The sequence below is a fragment of the Strigops habroptila genome, chromosome 13, assembly GCF_004027225.2.
Source record: "Strigops habroptila isolate Jane chromosome 13, bStrHab1.2.pri, whole genome shotgun sequence".
Classification (NCBI taxonomy): domain Eukaryota; kingdom Metazoa; phylum Chordata; class Aves; order Psittaciformes; family Psittacidae; genus Strigops; species Strigops habroptila.
Window position 1 is genome coordinate 5,974,921 of NC_044289.2, and position 23,590 is coordinate 5,998,510.

Here is a 23,590-nt window from a genome sequence, read left to right on the forward strand (position 1 = left end):
ACTCATATCCTTTTACTACCTATAAATCAGCCCTAGTATCCTAGTCTGTGATTATCAGTGACTGAGTCAGCAAAAGCTTTTATGAAAGCCCTGGTTAACATGCAGTTACTGCCTCGCACCAGCAGTTCTTAAGAGGTTCCATTATGCCATCCGCTGATCTGATTTATTTAATTGTCTGGGTTACAAATGCTATTTAGCAGTCTTGCACCCTATTTCCTAGAAAATAAAAATGCTTCATTTCAACTCACTTTCCCTCCCCTCGTGGTTCAGGATATTTTATGACAATGAACTGGAGGAGCTGGAAAGGTTTTGCCAGTCTGCCTTGTGCTTTGCTTTGTACTATGGTGTCCAAGTCAGAAACACTTTGCTGGTTTGTGATCATTCTGAATCACAGGATTTCTGCTTCAACTCTCACTTTAGTTGTGCCAGTTTTTATTTCTTTTTCAGAGTCACCTTATCAGTTCCAAGGCCAACAAAATCCTTCTGGATGACAGCTATTATTTATACACAGCTACGTTTTTCTTACTACTGCTAAAGTTTTTCTTGGTATTGAAGTGAGTAACTTTGCAAACAAGACATTTTCAATGTCCTTTAGGATCGTTGTTGGAGTGGATTAGCAAGAACATATGACTTAAAATGTTTTGTTCGTGAACTGTTGACAATTCATTAACCTGAAAATGAGAACTAAATTGAGTAAAAAGAGAAAATATTTATTCACCCTAAAGTTTCACTGGCTTTCAGAGCAAGACTTGTTCTCCAGAGTTTCAAACCATTAAGAATGCCTGTTGGAACGATCCCCTATACTTAAAAGGTCTGCAGATTCCTCTGAGAATAATTACAGCCCCAAATTCCAGCTAATTTGGTTTTTCCCCCCCTCCCCCTCAGATAACAGTAGTTGTCGAGTATTTTCACGGCTTGGATTGTTTCCCTGCACCACTGAATTGCATTGTGCCATCACTGCAGAAGAACCATTTGTTCTGCCAAATACTGTTGGGATTGAGAAGGCAGCCGGCTACGTGCACTTTGGTCTCCTCCAGCTGCCTGCTTTGGTAGTTCACAGGTCAATCCTGAAGGTAAATTTTTATACATTTGGAGAGGAACTTTTTTCCCCTAACTCTGCTGCGTGTTTGCAGTTAAATCAAGTGCTGCTGAATGCACGTTGTCTTAATTTTTGTTATAAATTCAAAATTTGCTTTTCTGCTCTAAGGAATACAGCCTCAGCATCTGAACTTTGACTTGGAGGTATTTCTCAGCTTTATAAAAGTCTAAATCACACACCTAAGAACTGCTGTTCCTGCTTCCCATGCTACACCACACAGAGGCCTGAATAAGAGATACACTTCATTCCCTTTAGCTGACTGCTTTGCTCTACTACTAAGGACATGAAGGGAATTTCCTCTGATCTGCAGCCACTCTTCTTTGCTTGCTTTTGATTCAGTCTTAACAAAGAGGTAAAATCTGTTACTTTTAAGTAGTCACATCCCTGGCAGTGTTCAAGGCCAGGTTGGACACAGGGGCTTGGAGCAACCTGGTCTAGTGGAAGGTGTCCCTGCCCATGGCGGGGGGTTGGAACTGGATGAGCTTTAAGGTCCCTTCCAACCCAAACCAGCCTGTGATTACCCCTTCCTGTTCCAATTCTAAATAATTCCTCCATGAGTATTTCAGACACATGGTCTCATTTCTGGCAGCCTCCCCTACGCTAAATTCTCTCTGGTGCCTGGAACAGCTGCTTGTTCCTCCAGCTTGGGCCTTTGAGATGTAAATAGTGTAATCCGACTTCAAGAGGCAAGGAAATATTAGCAGAATTTAATGTAAATATTGTATAAATCATCCCAAAATAGCATGGCCATGGGATGAGCCAAAGACACTAACTGAAAGTTAAACAGACTAAGTAAATATAGACTAAATATATTCCCCTCCTGTAATTGCCACTGGAATGGATCCAGACAGGAAATAGGTTAAAATGCAGTCTTGTGGCAGTGATATTAAAAAGCCATTGGCCCGTTTGGTGACATTTATAATGAATTTTATGTACTCTATACATTTTTAATACATGCTGAGTTAAATATTATCAAATCTATAAAAAGATTATGGAAAAAATGTCTGGTTTCATATGGGTGGACACTGCCTGGAACTCTCTCTGTGGGTTTTGTGTAAGAGAAGTGTTTGAAAGAAAACATGAAAGGGAAAACTAAAAATCCCCACACTGCAGTTTTGGAAAACTTGTCCAGAAGGCACCATCCTTCAAGGCAGCAGAATTTCCAGGACACAAACCTCAATGGGGGCCAAGGAATGAGATGCATTAACTCCATCCCTTACACATGCAAATGGAGAAAAATCAATTTGGTTGTCCAGCATGACTTTGTGCAGCTTCTGATTCAGTGTAGTGTAAGTATAAAAGGACCCTTTTCCTCTATAGATGCTTTTTTTTAACAAGTCCCTAGCCCTGCTGTAGCAAACATGATTAATACTAGTTTCGTACGTAGGTACCAGAAGATAAAAGAAGCCCTGGCCGACCTAGAACAGTCCTGGAATACAGGTGCTTGTCCTGATGTCCCAATTTTTTTGATTACATAATTTTTAATTACTTTTAATTTTTTAATTATTAACTAATTAAATATTTTTAATGACTTAATTTTTAAATAATTTTTTAAATATTAATTTTAAAATTGGGCCCAATCACAAGCAGAATGGGATTCCTGTGCTCTCACCTTCATCCTGTACCAAAGAAAGCAGTAGGTGGCTATGATGCTTCTACCCCAGACAGAGCTCAGCTACCCAGCAGAATTCAAACCAGAAGCTACAGATAAAATCTGACATACCCAAAGGGAACCAGAATAGGTCTGGGCTAATACAAGCCTCAGCTTCTTTAGCTGGATCTGTGTTTATACGATTTATGTGCTCACATTTTCATCATGAAAGGATGGAGAAAGCCCAAGAAGGTGAGCGGCTCCTGTTGTGCAATCCCTTTTCACAAGAACTTCTGAACCAGCTGTGGCAGATTAACTAAAACCTTATTTCTTTGCAGAAATATCCTCGGCCTATGGGGCAGGAGAGGAAAATGATTGAGAAATGCAGAAAGTGGAATTACTCTAATCTGTATTGTGTGGCCTCCTTTGCTTCTTCTGCCTCTTCTTCAGTCCATGGCAGGGGTGACCAACCAGCCCTGGGACATCTCTGGACTCCTTAAAGGAGTGATTACAAGGGAGGGTGTTCCTCTGGCTGAAACATGACACACAGCTACAAGTTCAAAACTCAACCGCTAAGAGACTTTAACACATCACTACAATGTTAACTGAAGGCTGTTCAGACCCATGTATAAAGCAGCAGGAAGGAAAATTACAGGAGAAAAGTAAGGGCGAATGAGAAATATGGATGTGGCGAGTCTCACTTTAGTTTCTTTCTGCCTTCCAATATCACAGATTTTGTTGTCTTTAGTAAATGCTGTCCCAGATGTGGGAGGAGGTATTTGCAAACACCCACCAACACGGGCTCCCCATAGTCAGTGGGAAAGCTTTTATCCTCCGGAATAACTTTTCTCTCTGTATTTGCTGTAAGGGACTAGGCTAATCCACCAGCACAGGCTACATGTAGCCCCAGTGCTATAAAGGCTGCACTTAGCGCACCCTGTCAGACTCCTCTCCAGGTCACCATTCTGCATGAGTTTTCAGCAGAGGACTTTGGTGCCTTTTGCTCAGGCAGCATACAACAGCCTGACAAAGCACTATGCCCTTCACCCAGAAAGCACTGTCCAAGAATGTGATACACATGAGTGCAACACTCCTGTATGATTTAAAGATGTGCACACAGCAGAGTTGTGGTACTTGTGCATGGCACTATACTAGCTCCTCTACTCGACCTGGCCAACAAATTGCATCCAGCACCATGAGACACCATGAAGTGCTGTATCAACACATCAGAAGAGCGTGCCCATCGCTATCACACCATGTAAACACCTTCACAGAGCCAGTACTGACCAGCAAGTTAATCCATAAGCAGTGTTTTGTATAAGTCCATCTTTTCCTCTAGGGACTGAGCCTCCAGTAAAACCCTGGTGATGTGCCTGTTGCCAGTCCCCAGTTCAGACAGCATCTGGCAGCACCAAAATATGGTAAAAGATGCCATTGGTTTAATTTGCTCCTGCTAAAAACGCAGCAGTCAGAAATGGCCTTTCCTGCAGTAAGGTTTACAAGTTGAAAACATCACAGGCAGGTTTTTCCCTGACAGCATGTTGGCCTTGGACAATCCATAAAACACCAACTCCACTTCAACAAGCAAACCAGCAGATCATCCTTGTCCTCCCCTCCTGAGTCTGCCACAGAGTTCATAGCAATCTACTGTCCAGAGGACATTGGTTGTCCCCAAATCTGCGCTAGTCTGCTGCAGATCTCATCCCCCAGATTAGATGGCCATAGCACAGGAGCTTGCTAACTCACCTACTGCTTATGTCAGCTTCCACTGGGCCGTTCTCATGTAATAGCAGCCCAGCTCCAAGGAGGAAATGAGAAGGAAATCTCTTAGGGGTGTGTATTAGCTCATGCTTAATTGTCAACCTCCTCTTCAAAGTGCTGGGCCCACAGCTGTAGCAATGTAAGCTCTACTTCCTGCAGAACAACCTAGACAAGCACCTCCCTGGCTTTATGCTGCTTCTGGAGCCTGGTATCAGGTCCTCTGTGACACTGCTCCACCTCCTATGGTTGCTCAGAAGGCACCTGAGGAGCGTGAGGACATGTGGGAACCTGGAGCTTGGGAGCCCCCAAGGTTCAGTTCTCTGGTTATATACTGAGGTGATCTCCAGCAACCCAGCGAGCCCTGTGCTGCTTTGATATCTTTGAGGGGTTGATCAGGGTACCCACAGCATGGAGGACCCAGCACCTAGCAGAGTTTTACAACACTCTGCAGCCACACATTGCCCAGTGCCCGAGTGTTTCTATTTGAAGTTGCTTAAATGGTGCCAGAATATACCTCAAGTGTAGTCACCTAAATCCACTGAAGTCAACCTCTGGTGTCTGGAACTGTTTCCTGTAAATACCTGCTGCTTTGTCACAGAGAGGGGACCGTAAAGCTAAATGCATTAGTCATTGTGGAGCGCTGGGTCAGGATGGCCATAGAGGCAGTAAGAACATCAGACAATTGCACTCTGCTTGCTTCAGGCCGGGCAGTGGTTAGTAGAAGTGGGTGGCAGCTGCAGAGACCAAATTCCAGCTTTGCTGCTCAGCACAGTCTTATTTCTGTTTGGTGACTATCCCACATACTGATTTCTGACACTATCTGCTGCTTCTAAGAAAGTTTTGGGATCTCCTCTTTTGTAGATTGCTTCCAGGTCTCATACCACGATACTTCAGGGCAAATGCTCCAGCAGGTTAGAAGTGCCCAGCACCTGAAAGTAGGTAAGTCAATCCAGGTGGTGGCAGTGGGTCTTGAAGGAACTAAAATGCTGCTCATTAGGGGGTTAAGAAACATTGTGAGCTTAACAGCAATGATCCCAGTGCAAGCTCTGTGAAACGCAGAAGAATAATTTATGTGGTAAATACAGCTCACAATCCATTGCCTTGTGTAGGTCCTGAGCTTCTGCTCTAGAGAGTAGACCTCTTAGCTAAACGGAAGGAAATAATAATGTACATTGGGAATAGCAAGAGATTCTGTTACAGAATTGAAAGCAAAAAAAAAAAAAGCCTTGATTTTTATTTTGTATGTCTGAAACAGAGGCAGCATCAGACCTTTTTACTGTTAGGTGTTGGATTGATTTTATTTTACTCTGTGTAATGAAACTTAAGCTGGTTTTCAGGTTTTGATTTTTAATATTTATCCTGTTTGCTTTTCAGGTATTTCATATTAGATTTCCTTAATATTAGGTATTTCTTTTGAAAGATGGCTTCTATTAAGTTCCTTCCAAATGAAATCCAGCAGAAGGATATGCTCTGAGACACAGCAAAATCAAAGAATATGGTAATCAGTCGTCAAAATTGAATTTCTTCTTTATCTGGGCTTGCTGCATTCAGGGAATAACAGAATTCAGCCTTATGGCACAAATTCACAGGCGACAGTTTTACGTAAAAAATCCACCTCATTTTGGCAAAACCCTAAATTTCAAAATTAGAATTGATTAATTTGAAGAGTGTTTCTAAAGGATGGAGACTGAAGACGTGATTTCAGAGCACTGAAATTAGAACTTTTTGCCATTAGCTTCAGTGGTCAGACTGAGTCTGTAATGAAAGTAACTCTTCACCAACGCATCTCCCTTAACATTTTTTGGTACCAGATAGTGCTTTACACTGAGTGTCTCGAACGACCAAAGGCAGAACTAATTTATATATAAATGTCTTAAAACTATGATCAGTGGACCAGGGAACCAGAACAGCAAGGGAGAAGCCAATATAGAAAATAATGAAGTTCTGGTTTTCTTTTTCTCTTAAAAAAAGTTACATTCTGCCTAACAGTCAAGTATTACCACAAAACCAGAAGGAAAAATGTTTCTTCTCCCTTCTGCATTGAGCTTTCCATGAAGTCTTTAGTCAAAAAGACTCATGCCTAAACCTCATTGTTGGAACGCCATCTAAAACCTAGCACCAGTTCCCTCCAGAGATCACCTCTGAAACAGGGAAAGGTGTAATCCATCACAGCGCAGCTTGACTTTATCTGCAGAGCAGCCAAGAGTGTGTGCTGGGTGGGATTTATCACCATCAACACTCTGGTTGAGCCAAGAAATGTTTCCAAAGGCTGACGCTTGAACTGCTGGGCAGGGACCAGCACTGATTAAAACCTGGTCACTCTGTTCCCAGTTCTGCCACTGACATTACATAAATTGGGGCAAGTCATTTCCCATGGGTGTCCAAGCCCAACTAGCGCTTGTAAGATCCTTGTGACTGGCTTATACAGGAACAAATACTATGCATCCCTGATTACAGTTGAATCAAACAAATGAAGTGAATCAGCACAAGTTCTTCAGGACCTCCTGAAACATTCGGTATAAGCTGTTACTCTATTAGTAACATACATGTTTTCACATGTATGTGAGAGTTCTGAGAAAAGGAACTGGAACAGAGTAATGATGTCGCACACAAACTTTTGGAGCACTCAGTGTCCTCAGAAGTGTAAATAACACCATGAAACACCACATGGGATATGTAAGCTGCTTTAATAATAATAATAATAATAAATTTATTAAGTGGCAAGAAGCCACTCTGCTTTGTAAACCGATTTTACTCAATCACAGTCCCTCTATTGTTTTCCTCATTTAACATGAATACATCCTGCAATTTGTATGTGAAAGATTTACGTAGAGATACGTTCTGGACCACTCTCGCTGATTTTACTGGTCAGAAAAATATTAAACATGCGGAAAGAGCACCGTATTTTCCATAGGTCTTTCTCATTACATCTCTTTTGCTGCTAAGCTAAATTGTTACTGAATAAACCAAGTCTACAGAAGTTTCTCTCCTTGTCCTGTGTTCTGAGATGTAGTGAGGCCTGCGGAAACGTCTGATAAAACCTCACATTTAGTAAGTAATTCAGAAGGCTTCTTAAGCAATAGCTGCAGTTGCTTCTTCAGACTAGCGAGAGCTTCTCATGCATTAATGCACTTAGGTTTTGTGAGGAGCTCAGAGGAGAATGTATCCTTTTCCTGATACAGTTAGTTGAGCCTGGACTCTGCACCACTGATATTGTTCAGCAACTGTGTGCACCAATAATTTAAAAAAACACAAGTAATCAGGCTGTTTTTATCAGAAACAAGTAATAAATCTTATCATAATAGTAATAAAAAAAAAAGACATGGCAATTTCTGATGTGTGACATTTTCATTGCTTGAGAATGAATCAGTGCAAAGTGAGGTAACCCACGCACCCCAACACTTAGGGCTGGGGTGCATTAAACCAGGCGCCGCCGTTTGGAATCCCTCTCCATATCTTCAGTGGGAGATTCTCCATTGCACCCAAGAGGGGACACCATGTTTAGCAAAGGGTCTTCAGATGCCCCTCCAAACAGGGACAGCAACAAAGCCACACCATAGCCAGTAGCTCGTTCACCCTAGGAATAAAAAACAAACCCACACAACAATTCACACTTCAGATTGTAGAATCTGAATCTAGGTTTAGTTTACCACTCGCTCAACCAAAGCAGTGATGGTGCATGGCCACAGACAGTACTCTGGGTCCCTGGCAGGCCTGCTCAGCTTGTGCTTCTGCACCCTTACTGCTACTGGAGTCTGTGCTGCTTAGATTCAGTCAACATGTTGGTTGAGCCATGTGAGAACAGAGCTCCCACTGACTTGAGGGCGGACTTATGCTAGCACAGCTCAGGGCTGGGAATGTTCCATCCAGCAGGAGCATGGATTTGCAGTATGAGCTAAGTAAGTCTGGTTGAAAAATAAAAAAGGAAGGGGGGGGGGAGTAAACTGGCTTGTTTTTTAGGGAAAAAGAATATACACAAGTTCCATCAAAGGGAGGAGGGGAAACCCCCAAGAGGAAACGTTTTCTCTGCTGCAGGTCAGCAGGTGGGATGATCGACTCTGGTAAATCATCTCAAAAAACAAATACGGGTGTAAATGGAAGGGTAGGATTACTGCCACAAACAGAAAGCAGGCAAGTTGTTGACGTTTACAATGGTATAGATGTTGCTGATCAAAGCGACCATTACAATATTTTAAAATCAAAATGAAAAATATGAACAGATGAAAAGACCAAAACAAAGAAACTCCCAACACAGACGAAGAGTCAATGCTTTTCAAAAGAACTCTTCACCCAATTCTCTTGCTTTGAATTTGATGGCACCAAATTCAGAGTATCAGCAGGCCCATGCAGTTTCCTTTACCTAGTTTGCCTGCTCAGGAAGGGATCAGAAGTCATAGGAATATACTCACTGCATGAACAGGGGCAGCAATGTCTATGTGGACCCAGACCCCAGGCCAGTCGAAGCCAATGTGAGAAGCGATGAAGAGCCCAGCACAGGAACTTGGAGTATTGTCTCGGTCCTGCAGAAAAAATAAAAATACAGTTGGTCTTGCAAGAAAAGAAAATGTCAATGTTTTATTCTTGCCTATTCTGTCCTACAGAAAAGACAGTGCTGCAGATCTAGTTCAAACCTTAATGAATGGCCCTAAAACAGAGTCTTGCAAACCAACTATGCTGTAAATCATTTGACTTAATCCCCGGTAGCAGTCTGTTCCTGTTCAATAACAGTTCTTTTGCAAAGCTCCTTTCTGCAGTGTTTTTGAAACTTAACTCACAAACGCAGAAAAAGCAGCTGCAGCAATCCCCAAGGCCTCTGTCCTCAATTTCCTGGTTTCTGCATTCCCAGTTACAGCCTCTGCTGGTTATACATGAACTGAGGAATACCAGTCTTTACTTCTTAAATGATCTCCAATCAGGAATTTAGCATTCGTCTTAAGACCATGCTTAAAGACAAGCAGCCTGAAGATTAAACAAGCTACCCTGTTTAAAATTGACACTAAATATCAGTGTAATAACACACAGCCTGCAAAATCCCCAGGTAAAAGACCCTGAAGACCATAATTACATGGCCCATTTCTACGATTACATCCCACACGAGAAGCTTTCAGCCAGCTACCAACAGGCCAGCGCATTGTCTAGAAAACACACATTTTTATGTAATAAATGAAATCTAAAAGAAAAAAAATCTTACTGCCACAGAGTTCTTCATATCAGCTACAGCAGAGGTAAATTCACTGAAGTGGAGCTCAGGGCAATACACAAGAGGATGGACCAAGTCTCCACAGTTCCTGCCAGCTTTAACACAAGCCTTCTCCCACTCTTCGTTATTGGTAAGGACAGCAGCATGATACTTTCCTGTAGCAATTCCCTAGTGAGAAATAAGAATATACTCAGGATTCACCTTAACTGTGCTGGGTACAATAACTCTGTACTACTCCCTCTCAGCACTAACAGCTGCTTTCCATCTAACAAAACCACTAAGAAAAAAATGTCTCAAAACTATTCCACAAGAAGTTAGTGTTACAAATGCATTGTAGCTACTCTGAATCTTTTAACATTTCTGTAAATCCATTCTGCAGCGAAATAGTCTGCATTTGTCTGGCCTATTCAAACCACTGTTCCACAAATATGTTTCTTTGTAGTTACTGAGCAAGCAAACTGTATCACTTTACAGAGGATACCCCACTTTACAGAGCTATGTGTGTCAATCACACAAGCAGTCTGAATTTAACATCCTCATTCATTGGAAAATTTGCTTCCTTCCAAATATACAAAACACAGAAGCCACCACCACACCAGTGTTCCAGTAGGATAATGATGTGAAATTTTCAAAGGATTGATGTTTACACCAACGAATGCAACATCCATGCTTCTAAAATTTGCCACCATTTCTCCTCCTGATATGAAGATCAATTCATTTTCTAGAAAATTAAACCACAAGAATCACCGCTCATCAACATAACCTATAAAACAGGAATAGATTTTAAACAGTAAAAGCATTAAATTTGTACACTTGTATCATTCTGTGTATGACTTACAACATAAGCCATTTTATGGACAAGAAAATTCCTCATGACTATCATCAAATGAGTTCTGCTGATTATAAAGCTACTGACTTGCAAACATTGAGTACTGAATCGCTTACATCAGCTGCCAGTGTCATCAGGAAGATACAATTTTTTCTTTAAGTATGCAAAAGCAAAAAGAACTGCATGAAGAACAAAAAACCTCCTGCTTGAGTAATGCAGTTATAAATGTCACACACTCGTGGCATATGTCACATGCAGAGAGGATTTCTGGGGTTGCTGCTGGTAACTTTCTCTTGCACAAGTTTAGGAACCCACCATCAAGCACAAGTTCACAATATCTACTTTCCCCCAAAGACTAGCAGGACAGAGGCAAAGCAGCATATAATGCACAAACAGCAGAAGGACGCACCCTGTCTGCTAGCAGTTCTGCCTCAGTACCTGAGCTCCAGTAAGAGTGGCCATATCAAGAATGATATCAGCTCCAAGATCTTTACATGCGTAAGCCACTCCATCAGCCAGAATCAGTCTACCTTCTGCATCAGTGTTATTGATTTCCACAGTTCTAGGAAGAAGAGAGGACATTTAATACAACAGTGCTTCAGGCTGGAAGTTAACTCATCTGTCTGGACTAGAATACTGGATGAAAAAGCAGACTCAAACTTAATGTGCTTTCCTATTTGGCTCCGCAAGTCTGGATGGCTGCTTATTCCCCAGCTGCAAACATCCAGACAGAGCACACATGGAAAAGGGTTTTAATAGCACTGTCCTCATGGTTGGGTCTATTTGTTGGGCCTGTATAATGCCTACCATGTTGAGCTGGGATTTTACAAATTATTGCCAAAGAGGTATCATACTCTGCTTTAAACAAGAAGAGATACAGTGGTAGTCTGCCTCTGTGACCATACAGATTACAGACAGACACAGAAAACACACCTAAACCTGAGTGCTTTAAGAAAACTTCAGCTCATGATATATGATATGCATTTTGATGTGCATTTACCTAAACAACAGGAAACTCTAAGCACACTCGCATTAACTCACTACTATGGCTGTCGGAAATACTATTATCACTATTTAGGGAAGCAGATGAGGGACAGGTTCACAATCTGCATGGCACTCAGATAAACAGAGCCAAAGATGGCATTTCCTCTTAATGTTTCTGTGAAAAAGGTAGATACAGTCTTACTTTCCAGAGTAAAGAACATGAATGTCATCAGGTCTTGTTGCACGTGGTCCGACTGCATTCTCAGCCAAACAAAAAACGGCATGAAGATTGTCTTTAAAACCCTGTAACAACCATAGGAAAGAAATGGCTTTTGGTTCACATCAAGCTAATTTATTCGGACTGAAATCAATGAGGGATCATGACTTCTTGACAGCAATGCCACTAATTACATGGGTAATTGGGAAATCTATGAGGAACGTCTTGTATCTTGAAGCTGAGGCCATGAGCTATAGAAAGAAGGTGAGGAGGTAACATCTAATACTGGTTTTAGAGTTCTCACAGAAGAGTGAATAAAAGCCTATACGCACGTGACAGACAAATGGGGCAGTGACCTAGAAAGTCCTTGACAATTAAGTAGTGATCAGTACAACCTTCTCTCAGTGGCAAGGTATCCAAATTAAAACACCTTTTGTATGAAATGTGCAGGTGCAACTGGAAGGAGTTGTTTAGTCAAACCTGATTCCCTGGGAAGAGCATGTTCAGCTCTTTACAGCCAGCTCCAGTAAGATCTTTCCCTGAGCTCACCAGATAACTGCCAGGCTCACCAAAACCAAACCCTAAATCACTGAAGTAACAGTACCCGTGGTGTGAAAACCAGCAGAATACATCTCCAGTGATGCAATGCTTCAATCACCTGATTTTAACACAACCCTAAAATTGACTCACAACAGAGATCACAAACACATCCGCACTGTGTAACTCCACCTTTCATAGCCACTACAAAGGAACGATCCAGCAATGGATGCTTTTAATGTGACAATTAAAAAGCTTGTGAGAGGACATTACACAGCCAGTGAGGATGCTTGGGATTACTTTCCAAATCCTGTTTTTACAATTGTTTTTATTTAGTCTCCAATAACAACAAAGATACAACTGGGGCCATTAGAGAAATTGAGCTCCTTGCCATAATTTCTGCCATGCTGGGAAGAACCTACAGTAATAGTGGAAAATTTTGGAAATAATAAATGCTAATATGCAGCCACTTGTTTACTGTATCCTTTCCCTAAAAAACCAACCCCAAGTGAACAGATTCTATCTCTGAGAATTTTATTGGAAAGTAATTTTGATTGTGGCAATCCTGGAATGTGGTGGAAACTCCATGTCTCAGTGGATCTCTCACCTTCACAGAGTTCACTGCCCTTCAGCATCCAACCTGCACCACAGGTCAGATACATGCTACCAGGATCTATCCTCTCTCTTTCCAAGTAAAACCTGGCTAAAACTGGGATAGTTAGCCTTAAAACCATCAAATTCCTAGGGAAACAAGGGTCAGTTTTACTGTTAATCTCTTGATAAAAGTCCATAGCTAAAGAAATCTGGACTTGCTGAATCAGCTCATGTTGTGAAGGCTAAAGGGCAAATGCATCAATCAAAACCTTTCAAAAATAATAGGCAGCATCTAGAAGCCAGTGGGCAAACAGCATTGTTGATGAGATAACCTTCCATCTATGACCTTTTGCTCTTCCAAAACAGTTTGTGCAGCAAAAACCTTACTCTATTCACAGTCTCTCACTGGACTGCACCAAGTTTTCCTCCTCCAAGTAGGAGACGTGGTTAATCTACTGTCAAAAAAATGAAAACCTGCTTCCAGTGTGAGTTGCCTTTTCCTGAATCCCTTCTATCTGTAGCTTTTCAAAGCAGGATTCACTATGTTAACATGAGGATCAAGAAGGATTTTGAAAATTTTAAGTGAATGTTTTTCTCTTCTCCCTTGTGTTGGAAAGTTCACAATGGATAAAATGCATCTTTCTAGGAAAAAAATCACTTGCTTTATTTTGCTGTCCAAAGCCTTTTTCAAATCACGTTGTAAAACTGTTGAATAGCGTTTAGGCAGATATTTTCTGAAGATGGTTAACAACCTCTGCCCCTCTTCCTACTGAGCTTTCTATGCAACATCTTTCCAACTTCAGTCTCTGTGACAAAGCACAGCTAATGTAAACCTCTTCTAGAGTTACATTATTAAGAGTATTAAAAAAAAAGTCTTGAACCAGTAACATTGACAAATTCTTGCCACTGCTTATCTGAATACATTTTCTGCATGGATTTCATTAACAGGTCTTCTTACATGAGGTTGTAAAATTAAGCAGTGATATTTCTTTTGTTTTTACATATAAAGGCACAGATTTCTTGTGAGGTGTGACAGTCTGTCATACTCAGGCTCAACTTGTCGAAACATATCACTGCCAGTTTGTTCATTGTTATAATAATTGCATATGAAATGACAGATCACTTACTGTGATTGTGAATGCAACTTCTCTCAGTGCAGGTAACTGCACACAAAACTACTTTGGAAACAAGAACTGAATCACTGAAAAAACATACCACATCCATGGCTTTCCCAGACCCTCCCAAAGCACTGCTCAAGTTCTAGCTCTTGTCCCTTGCAAACACATCACCTAACTTTCTGAAAGACGTGGTTATGGAAAGCCATTTTGTCTAAGATGCAGCTCACAAATCTGTTTTCAATTGGAAGTTTCTGCAGATAACTGTGAAGTTTACAACCTTTCCACAGCAAACATGCTGCTAGGGCCAAGGCACAGAGCTAAACTGTTGAGAAATGGGAATTTGGCACTGAGCATCCCTTGGACAAAGCTTCCATCAGATCTATGCATTAATCTTCAGCAGTAAATGTTCTTTGAACTTTGTATACTCCTTGGACGCAATAGCTGCTCTGTCAGCAAGACTCAGTCACTGGATTTGTGGAGAGGGCAGAGTTTTTTTGGCAGCAGCCACTTCTTTTCCCCAGCTCATATTGTTAAAGCACAACATGCTTTTCTTTTTTTTAATTCTTCATATTTCAATACCTGGCTTCTTCTCAGCTCCCATACTACTTTCTGACCACAGCAGCAAACCAACAAGCAGCTCCCGATGAGACAAGAGCTGCTACTTCCCCAGCAGGTTAGCATTAGAACTGGCACAGGATTTGGAATATGGGCAGACTTTATATCCCAGAGTCACTCATCCCCTTCTTTGCTAAGGTGATGACAGCTGCCCCAAATCCCACAGTTTAAACAAAATCAGCACTGAATAACTCAAGTATAAATCTGATTCAAGGAACTAGAAACCACTGAGCCCAGAGAACAAACCCTGACATTTAAGAAAGACTCTTAAAAAAAAAAAAAAAATTGCACTCAAGGAATTTCTCACAATTCTTAAGATCCCAGTAAAGATCTGAAGTATTTTCCTGAAAGAGGGGCTCAAGATCACTAATAGCAGTGGCAGGTCAGATCTCCAGGATTAGACTAGCCTCCATATCCAGGAATATATCCAAAAGCCAGACTGCTCCCTGGCAATGCTGGCATAACATGATATCAATTAACACATTTTACTTACTTGCTTTACAGTGGCTCTGAAGGCACCCAAAATAGCAGCTGCTCCACCACAGTCTCGTTTCATTCCAGGCATAGTAGTCTGTTTAAAGACAACCATAGGTTTATATTTTTTTTATTCTTTAGAAGAAAATTTCATAGCAATGCCTGCTAAAAACTAGTGTTTCTGATGCTTCTGAACCTCTGGTCTTGACAGTGCTCAGCTGTAACAGAAACACAGAACATGTGCATCTGCTTATTACTGGCTTTTACCTTAACACTGGAAAATACTAAACCTCTGCTGCTAATTTGTTAGAAAAGAAAAAGGTTGTTTACAGTATTCACACTGAGGCCAACTCAAATGTGTTTTGGATCCATGTCCAAAATCAGAAATTAAAAAAATCTTTGTTTCCAGCTTTCTCCTAGCAATGGGCAAAATATCAGGTAGGTATTTAACAGATAAAGTGTAAAGTGCTCCTTGAATCCTATTTGGTCTTCTCCCCGATAGTTTGTGTCCATACAGATGACAGTAGATCAAGTGTCGACCCAAATAAACATACCTTGGTTTCCTACAGACATTAACTGAATCATTTCCATCAGAAAACAACACCATGAGCGAAGGCAGCAGAAGAACAAGTGTTTATGTACCTTTCCCTTAATGCTGAGTCCTCCAGTGTCATACACAATACCTTTGCCCACCCATGCAATGGTCTGTGTAGCACCATCTGGAGTGTGACTGAGAACTGCCAGGGCTGGAGGATGTAGAGCTGCCTTGCCAACTCCATAGATACCTGGAAAACATGGAATTAAGCCACTTGTGCATAAGAAAAACTGTGGGAGCAACCTGTGCCTATTTTCTTGGAATACTATGGTCAATAAAACTGTTTCAGAAATGTACAAATAAGAGAGAGAGATCTCACTTGGAGTACTGCGTACAGTTCTGGTGTCCTCAACATAAAAAGGACATGGAGCTGTTGGAGCGAGTCCAGAGGAGGGCCACGAGGATGATAAGAGGGCTGGAGCACCTCCCATATGAAGACAGGCTGAGAGAGTTGGGGCTGTTCAGCCTGGAGAAGAGAAGGCTGCGTGGTGACCTCATAGCAGCCTTCCAGTATCTGAAGGGGGTCTACAAGGATGCTGGGGAGGGACTCTTCCTTAGGGACTGTAGTGGTAGGACAAGGGGTAATGGCTTCAAACTTAAACAGGGGAAGTTTAGATTAGATATAAGGAAGAAGTTCTTTACTGTGAGGGTGGTGAAGCACTGGAGTGGGTTGCCCAGGGAGGTTGTGGATGCTCCATCCCTGGCGGTGTTCAAGGCCAGGTTGGACAGAGCCTTGGACCACATGGTTTAGGGCAAGGTGTCCCTGCCCATGGCAGGGGGCTTGGAACTAGATGATCTTAAGGTCCTTTCCAACCCTTACGATTCTATGATTCTATGATTGCAATGGAGATGGCAAAACATTCCAATTAACTGCTAGGAAACAAAGCTGAATTTTCAACAAGATATACCTCCAAAGCCTCTTTCTTTCAGCTCCTCATCTCGAATAATGGTAGGAGTAATCCCAAGATCCTTGCCAACTTTTTTGATTTCCTTAATCGTTAAAAGAAAAAGGATATTGTCAGTCAGTTATCAGAAGGACACATTTGTGTCTTTCCATACTTATAGGTACCCACTTAAGGGTTTTGTGTGATTTTTGCATGCATATACATACAAACATTCACAATTTTGGGAGTGGTGCTGGTTTTCTAATGGCCTAATTCCACTGAGACATCCTTGATTTACTATGGCATGAAACAGAAATTTGACCTTTAAGCTCCGCCAATAAAAGAAATCTTCAGAGGTAAAGGCCAGCTGTTTACTCTATTGGATCATGATGCCATAGGACAGGAATATTTTCCAGATCTTCATGATAAAACTCATTTGGAAACATGTCAACTTCTGTCCTACAATTTCAGAAACTTTTATCAGCATCAGGCTTAAGACAAAACTAGCACTGGCAAAGAAGCCAGTGTCATGACTGAATCAAGAACTCGTGTCTTCTGACTCCTAGCGCCTTAATCCAAGCTGTACACTCAGCCTCCTTCCAACTTAGCAAAGTTCTATGAAATATTAAAGCCCAAAGAAATAGCCTCTGCATCTTTGTCTAGGTTCTTTGATGTGCTTCCCACTGCTGACATACAGGTTTTGCTAAGAGATAACAACACTAATTCTTGATTACTGCAGTCTAGACTCACAATTAGTAACTCTTACTCATCAGGTGTTACTACCTACCTCCAGAAAATTATCTGTGTTCATCTCATTGCATGGGGTGTCCACAATTCGAGCAGCCAGCCTGACTCCTTCTGTAGCACTTGCCAGACACTATGAAAAGAAGTGAGGACACGTAAGAACTAGCCGTGGTTTGGCTCGTTTTCTGCATTGCTTTTGCATTTAGACCTATGCAGTGTACACCAGATGTGTGGCTCCTCTGGAGCACATTAATGCTTAACTGCAACCAATCATAGGCAGCTGTATGATATTAAATAATGTCAACCACGCTAACCATTATTTTTTGTATGTGTTAAGTTATATTTCCCTGTGCTGTAATTTCTAAGCAACTGTATTCTTTCCCACAGCAAAATGATATTGTAAAATTAGTAGCCTTCTCCACTATCAAAGGGAGACCAAGAAGGCAATGCGAGGTGGAGAAAATAAAGATAAGAGGAAGACAATTCAGGAAGTCACAATGATCTCGTAGGCTGCTCAGGTTGGAAACCTGCAGAGAGTATGTTATCTACAACATGGGAAACCACAGTTTACACGGCGGGCAGAGCGGCTGAGTGCAATAAAGATTACTACCATAAGACACTGTATATGGCAGACCCTTGGGGAATGTGGAATATTTCATATTTGTGTAAAACATGCGTTCATCTCATCTGTTTCCTCATCCCTGTGGCAAAATAGACTGATCCTCAAAGGGGCTGAGTAAAAACTTATCTAGGCAAGAGCAGGCAGAATCGTAACAGTTGACAGTGAGCAGGCCGAGGCCATTTCCTTAAAGAAGCAGCCTCCTGGCAAAAAGGACAATGAGGGCACCAGACACTAAGCTTCAACTTTTAAGTCCTGTGAATCAACCACTTGAAACAAAACTAGGTGGTAGGAAACTTTGTTCAAGCTTTCCAGTAGCCACACTACACTGAAGACCACACACAGTGGATGGGAGAGTCAAGATAGCTTTTGAAGGAATCTGATGTGTTGGGTAGTCATTTGTGCTGAGGTATCTGAAGTTTGGCTTGGCCAGACTGGCCTAAGGACTCTGTACACTCTGTCTTCCAGCAGACTCAAACACTGGATTGCTTTGGAATGGTGCCCGATTCCCTACAATTACTTTTGATTGCTTTACTTCCCCTAAAGGCGTAAGGGCCTCCTTGGGATGCAAGCTAACTTTGGAGAGGAGTGATTCACCATTAGGGCCATGCAGGTGAACGGACGTGCTCTATCCCAAAAGCCAAGTCTGGGGGAAACAATATGACTTACAGAAATAAGCTCTGCCTGGGTTTGGCTTCCAGGGTACTCACGCGAACATGGATAATGACAGCTTCTATAAGTGCCCTGTAAAACTATGATAATCCCTGCTAGTCCTCATCGTAAAATATCCTGGACAATGCGGTAGGTACAAAATACACCAACATGCTGAGGGAAAGGTTTAGCTAAAAAAATCCTACCACATGCTTCTTCCATGCTGTACATTAGCTGTCTGGTGCTGGTTGAATTTTAAGGGTGAAAACTTAGCTTGGAGGAAGCCAGTAATAGTTTTGGCATTAACATCAAGGGCAAGAACAGGAGGTAGAAATAATTTCAGCTTTGTTTTTTAAGTTATAAATAACCCAAGTAGTTTGGAATCTACCTACCTAAAGGGCATATTTTTTACACCAGTTATAGTTTTTCTGATTTGAGGCATGGAAAAATTGAGTGACCAACAGTTGTACTCACAGCACCTCTGTCTTTGTCACCTTCCTGAAAACGGTCTGGCATCATTTGCTGTGGCCAAGTCAATTCACAGAGTAAGGACAAAGTATGGAGGAAAAGATATTGAAAGGAAAAAAAAATACCATAAAGCTGCAATTCTGTGACTTTCAGATGCAGCAAAACTGTATCCTTTGCCAAATCCATTGCCAAAATTTTTAAGGAATTTGTATAACCTCATTGACTGATCAGCTAAGTGAATGTCCATCTTTACTGATACACAGAACCTGGAGCACTGAACAGGAGGTTGCCCAACAGCTTAAGTGCAAACCTTGGAATAGCTTTTAAGTCAGGATCTTGTAGAGGAATGACTTAACATACTAAAAGTTACCTGATGTGGAGTTTCCTCTTTGTAATAGTCACGTGCAAGGGAAACAGTCTTTGCTTATCTGCTATTGAAACATGACTTAAATTATTTAGCTGTTATGTATAGCTCATCTCCAAGCTATGCAATTTCTTAGGGTCTGGTTTCTTGCTACAGCTCTGCTAGAAAAACTCAGCCAGAGTAATATTAGATCGAAATAGCAAAGGCCATATGTGATTCCATAATAAACAATTTTTAGTGACTTCACTGTGATATTCACCTGTACAGCCACAAACAAATTTTGCCCGGGTAAAAGAATGTGAGAAGCCCACATACCAAAAGCAATGTAACATTAAAAGCTAAAAATACACTATTCGCATCTATGATAAACATGACAACGGAGACATTTTCTTGGTGCTATTTGTTTCGTGTTTTCCACCCCTGAAATCTAAATTTTGAATAACATCCTCAGCCTTTTCTGCAGTAACATGTTCAATATTTCTACTCACAGGTGCTGTGAGCTGATCAATTTCAAGGAAATTTGATCTAGGATAATTTATTACTCTAGATACACCTATTTGTATGCAGCCTGAGACAGATGCATTTGTGCATGCAATAAACTGCAGAAAAACAAATAGAAGATATTTCAATGAATAATGGAAAAAAAAAAAAAGATGATGGAAACCCCCAAAATCTTACTTTAAGTGTTGCCACTTCTATTGGTCCATTGTTTTGTCCAACCAGGAAAAACTCTACTGTTACAGTTTTCTTCTCTGTGCGTCTCGACGCACTGGACCGATGTGTGAACAACGGGAATGCCCTGGCCAACGCACAAGCAGAAGCGAAGACTTCAGACCGTTCACAGACCACCTGAAACACAAGCCAGGATACAAACACATCAGACTCCACCAGGGATGTGGAAGACTCCATTTGAAAGGACCTGTGATATTATTGGTGAAGAGAGGCAATAAAAAACTGGGGTGGGTGGGAAATAACTGATGTCTGAATGAAGACATATGTTATCCTTTGCATGGATGGAGTGGCAGTACAACCACTACCACATCAAACTGATTCTGCTCATTTCCCATATGGAATTACACTGCTGGACATGACTGTGCAGGAATTAGTACATCCTCATAAGAGAGCTGGACTGCTTTAATTACACTAGTGCAATTAACACAGGTTAATTGCACAGATCAAGACAACGAAAACCAGCCTGGGAACCATCAATATGTGTTCATAAAACAAATGAAACAGAGGGAAATTATATGAGAATGTGGCTAAGATTAATCCAAAAGCTTTTAAACATGTAGAACATTGTCCTGAAGTTCATTATAGAAATTACCAATGGAAAGCAGTTATAGCTAAATATTTTCAAAGTTAACTATACGGGAAAAAATTACTAAGTAGAGTTATTACTCTTGCAAATAAGTTTTCCAAGTGAAAGGCTTTATTAGATTTTGTTACTGACACTGACTGTAAGTCTTCTCTAACAACCTAGGAATCTGAATCAATCTGGGGAGGCCACAGGAAAAATAACAAGTTCCTCAGGCTCATAGAGAAGATGACCAAAGCAGTCCAAGAGCTTGTCCTGCAAATGACTCACACTAGAGCATTATTTGCATCAAGACTTTTAGAACTCACTGAATAACACAAAACAGCACCATAAATGGGTTACACAGTATGGACACGGCACCCTGCACACAGGCTATGTCAATCTTCTAAAGCACATGCTAATGTCATAAACCCTAGTTTGAAAAAAGCCACTACTGATTCCCTTTGCATGGCCATTTCTAGTTGAAAACATTCCACACACATCCAGCCTTAATTCCCTCCAACTGCTTGAGCGTGCATAAGCTGTTATAGTTAGCTCTTGTTTATGTGTCAGTGCAAAACCACTTATAAATATCAGTATAATTATATCTGCAAGACTTGCCCACCTCCAGTCTCCTTGGAGACAGCTTAAAATCATGAGAAGTCGAGAAAATACTTGACTAGACATTTCACCGGAAGCATTTTCAAACAGCCACTTACAACAATACATCTGTTGACACCTCCTGGAAGGCAATTTCTAACCAGGCGGGTGATGAACTGAGCTGCAGATGGACTGTTGTGCCGGCTGACCCTGGAAGGCAAAGCGGCCACAGTGGCATAATTCAGGTAGAGAGGACAGCTGTCGGTGGGGTTTGGATTCAGAGTGCTTAAAGCGGATTGCCATATCTGGGGAGTAAAAAAAAGGAGTTTAAAGACAAAGAATTGCATCAGACTTTTCTTCCCATCTCATTCCCACTAGATTCTGTCACTCTTTACAAGATTTTAAGTGTTGGAAACAAAGAAATTGTGTGCACGCTTTTAAATGCAATAACCTCTTGAGTGAAAAGAAACAGGAAATACGACAAATCTGTTTATTAACCAGAAAATACAAATGCGCTTTCCATTACAAGCGTCTCTTACAAGCCACAGGAATTAAAATGTAAAACCACACCACTTAATGCAAAGGCTGCTTCAGAGCTTCAAGTTCAGACAGTTTTACTAGTGATAAACAGATGATTGATTTCCTAGTCCTCGGTTATTGTTTCACATAGTAATTTAATTAAAAACAAATAAATAAAAGAAAAAAGGAGGCTAAATACTATTGTAAGAGACCAGGGAGTGCAGCAGAACCACCTGCCAAACATGCAGCGACCCAGCAGCCGCGATGGAAAACGTTTATCCTGTTGCCACAAGGCACCTGAGCCCTCGGCAGCACTGCCACCCCGCAGAGCCGGCTCGGCCTCCCGCTCCCGGAGAGCGCGCAGCCCGGCAACGCCGTTACCTGCGGACCCCTCGGGGGGGAGCGGAGCCGCGGTGCTTCACCCGCGGCCGGGGAACGGCTGCGCGGGTCCCGCCGCAACAACAGGCTCCGGCCGCAGCCCGCCGCCGTGCCCGAGCCCGGCCCGCTGAGCGGGGACCGGCTCATTCCCCTTTATTTTCCCGTTAAGGGCCGCTCCGAGGGGCTTTCACACGGTAAACCCTCGGGCTCTGAGGGTCAGGGCCGGCCCCTGGCCGCGGCAGGCCCGGCGCCGCGCAGGCCGGGCGAGACCCCGCCTGCCCCGCACCACGCGGCCACCCAGGGCCGGGGCGGGCGGGCGCGGCCTCGGGGGGACCCTGGGGCAGTGCCGGGCGGGGGCCGCGCTCCCCCGGCGTTGGGGCCGCCGCATCACAGGGATGAAGGGGGGGGACGGGGCCACCGCGCTCCCGCCGGGCCCGGCCTCACCTCCTCGGTGACACGCGGCTGCAACTTGCCCCGCAGCTGGGCCCAGGGCAGGCGGTGCAGGTTGTGGAGCTGGCCCAGGACGAGCAGCGGTCGGCTCTGCGGGTCCGCCTCGCCCGCGCTGGCCTGGAACTCCAGCTGCACGTTCGCCATCTTCCTGCCCCCAGCCCGACCCGGCTCGGCTCGGCTCGGCCCGGCCCGACCGCTCGGCTCCTCCCCAGCGCCCGGCGCCGGCTCCGCGGGGCGGGCACCACGGCGGCGCGGGCGGCCCCCGGCGGCAGCGCCGGGCACCGCAGGCGGGCAGCGCGCCGGGCCGGGCGGGCCGCGGGACCCGGATGCGGCGGAGGGAGCGGGCGAGGTCCGCGAAAACGGAGGCCCCCGCTGTCGCCTTCCGACCCGGCCCCACGTTTGCAGCGGGGTTTCCCCGCACCGCGCTGGGAGCTCTGCTCTGCAAAAAGGCTTCGTGCCAGGCCTTTGTGTTTGACCCGGGTTTCGGAGAACGCACGGGTAGATCAGGGGGTTATAGAGGGAAATGGTAAAAACACCCGGTAACGCTGCTGAGCAAGGCGCTCATCCTACTGCAGGCATCAAACCGTACGGAGAGGGAAAGGTCCGAGTATTAACCCAGCTATCTCAGGTTGGACAGGGCTTGGAGCAGCCTGGTCTGGTGGAAGGTGTCCCTGCCCGCGGCAGGGAGTTGGAACTGGATGAGCTTTAAGGTCCCTTCCAACTCAAGCCACTCGATGGAAGTCTGTATTTCCCCTTCATAATACCATTTTAGGATGGAAAGCCTGCATCTTGGAAGTGTGAAACTAGAAAGGGATAACAATGGAAAAAGCTAAATTCCCCTTTTTTTTTCTCATGAAGTTAAATATCAGATAAAACATACACACAAAAAAAAAAAAAAAATTACAGAAAGAGAAGAGAAATTGTGGTCAAGCCAACAGGTTTATAGGTCATTCCCACCAGGTGAGGAGCCACAGATTCTTGGCAGACGCTCTACCGATGCTCTTC

At 43.0% G+C, this 23,590-nt stretch overlaps 1 protein-coding gene across 1 annotated transcript; it reads right to left on the reverse strand.

Annotated features, from left to right (window-relative positions):
- Positions 1–7,119: 7,119 nt before the first annotated feature.
- Positions 7,120–22,905, reverse strand: NPEPL1 (aminopeptidase like 1). Its single transcript, XM_030503004.1, has 12 exons — positions 22,580–22,905; positions 21,358–21,543; positions 20,023–20,193; positions 17,286–17,375; positions 16,523–16,604; positions 15,662–15,804; positions 15,039–15,116; positions 11,667–11,767; positions 10,919–11,042; positions 9,643–9,819; positions 8,861–8,971; positions 7,120–8,028 (listed from the first exon to the last, which is right to left on the reverse strand). Exons 1-12 carry the CDS (start codon positions 22,727–22,729, stop codon positions 7,870–7,872), a joined length of 1,572 nt encoding a protein of 523 aa, XP_030358864.1. The 5' UTR covers positions 22,730–22,905; the 3' UTR covers positions 7,120–7,869.
- Positions 22,906–23,590: the final 685 nt, after the last annotated feature.

What these genes read in the sequence shown, in the direction of transcription:
- NPEPL1 (XM_030503004.1), bottom strand. Translation starts at nt 22,729, where the DNA reads ATGGCGAACGTGCAGCTGGAGTTCCAGGCCAGCGCGGGCGAGGCGGAC. An exon ending in GAAAGAAAGAGGCTTTGGAG is followed by an intron (nt 15,805 to 16,522) that starts GTATATCTTGTT and finishes CATGTTTTCCAG; the next exon opens with GTATCTATGGAGTTGGCAAG. An exon ending in TTGCTGCCCCTGTTCATGCA is followed by an intron (nt 8,029 to 8,860) that starts GTGAGTATATTC and finishes TTTTATTCCTAG; the next exon opens with GGTGAACGAGCTACTGGCTA.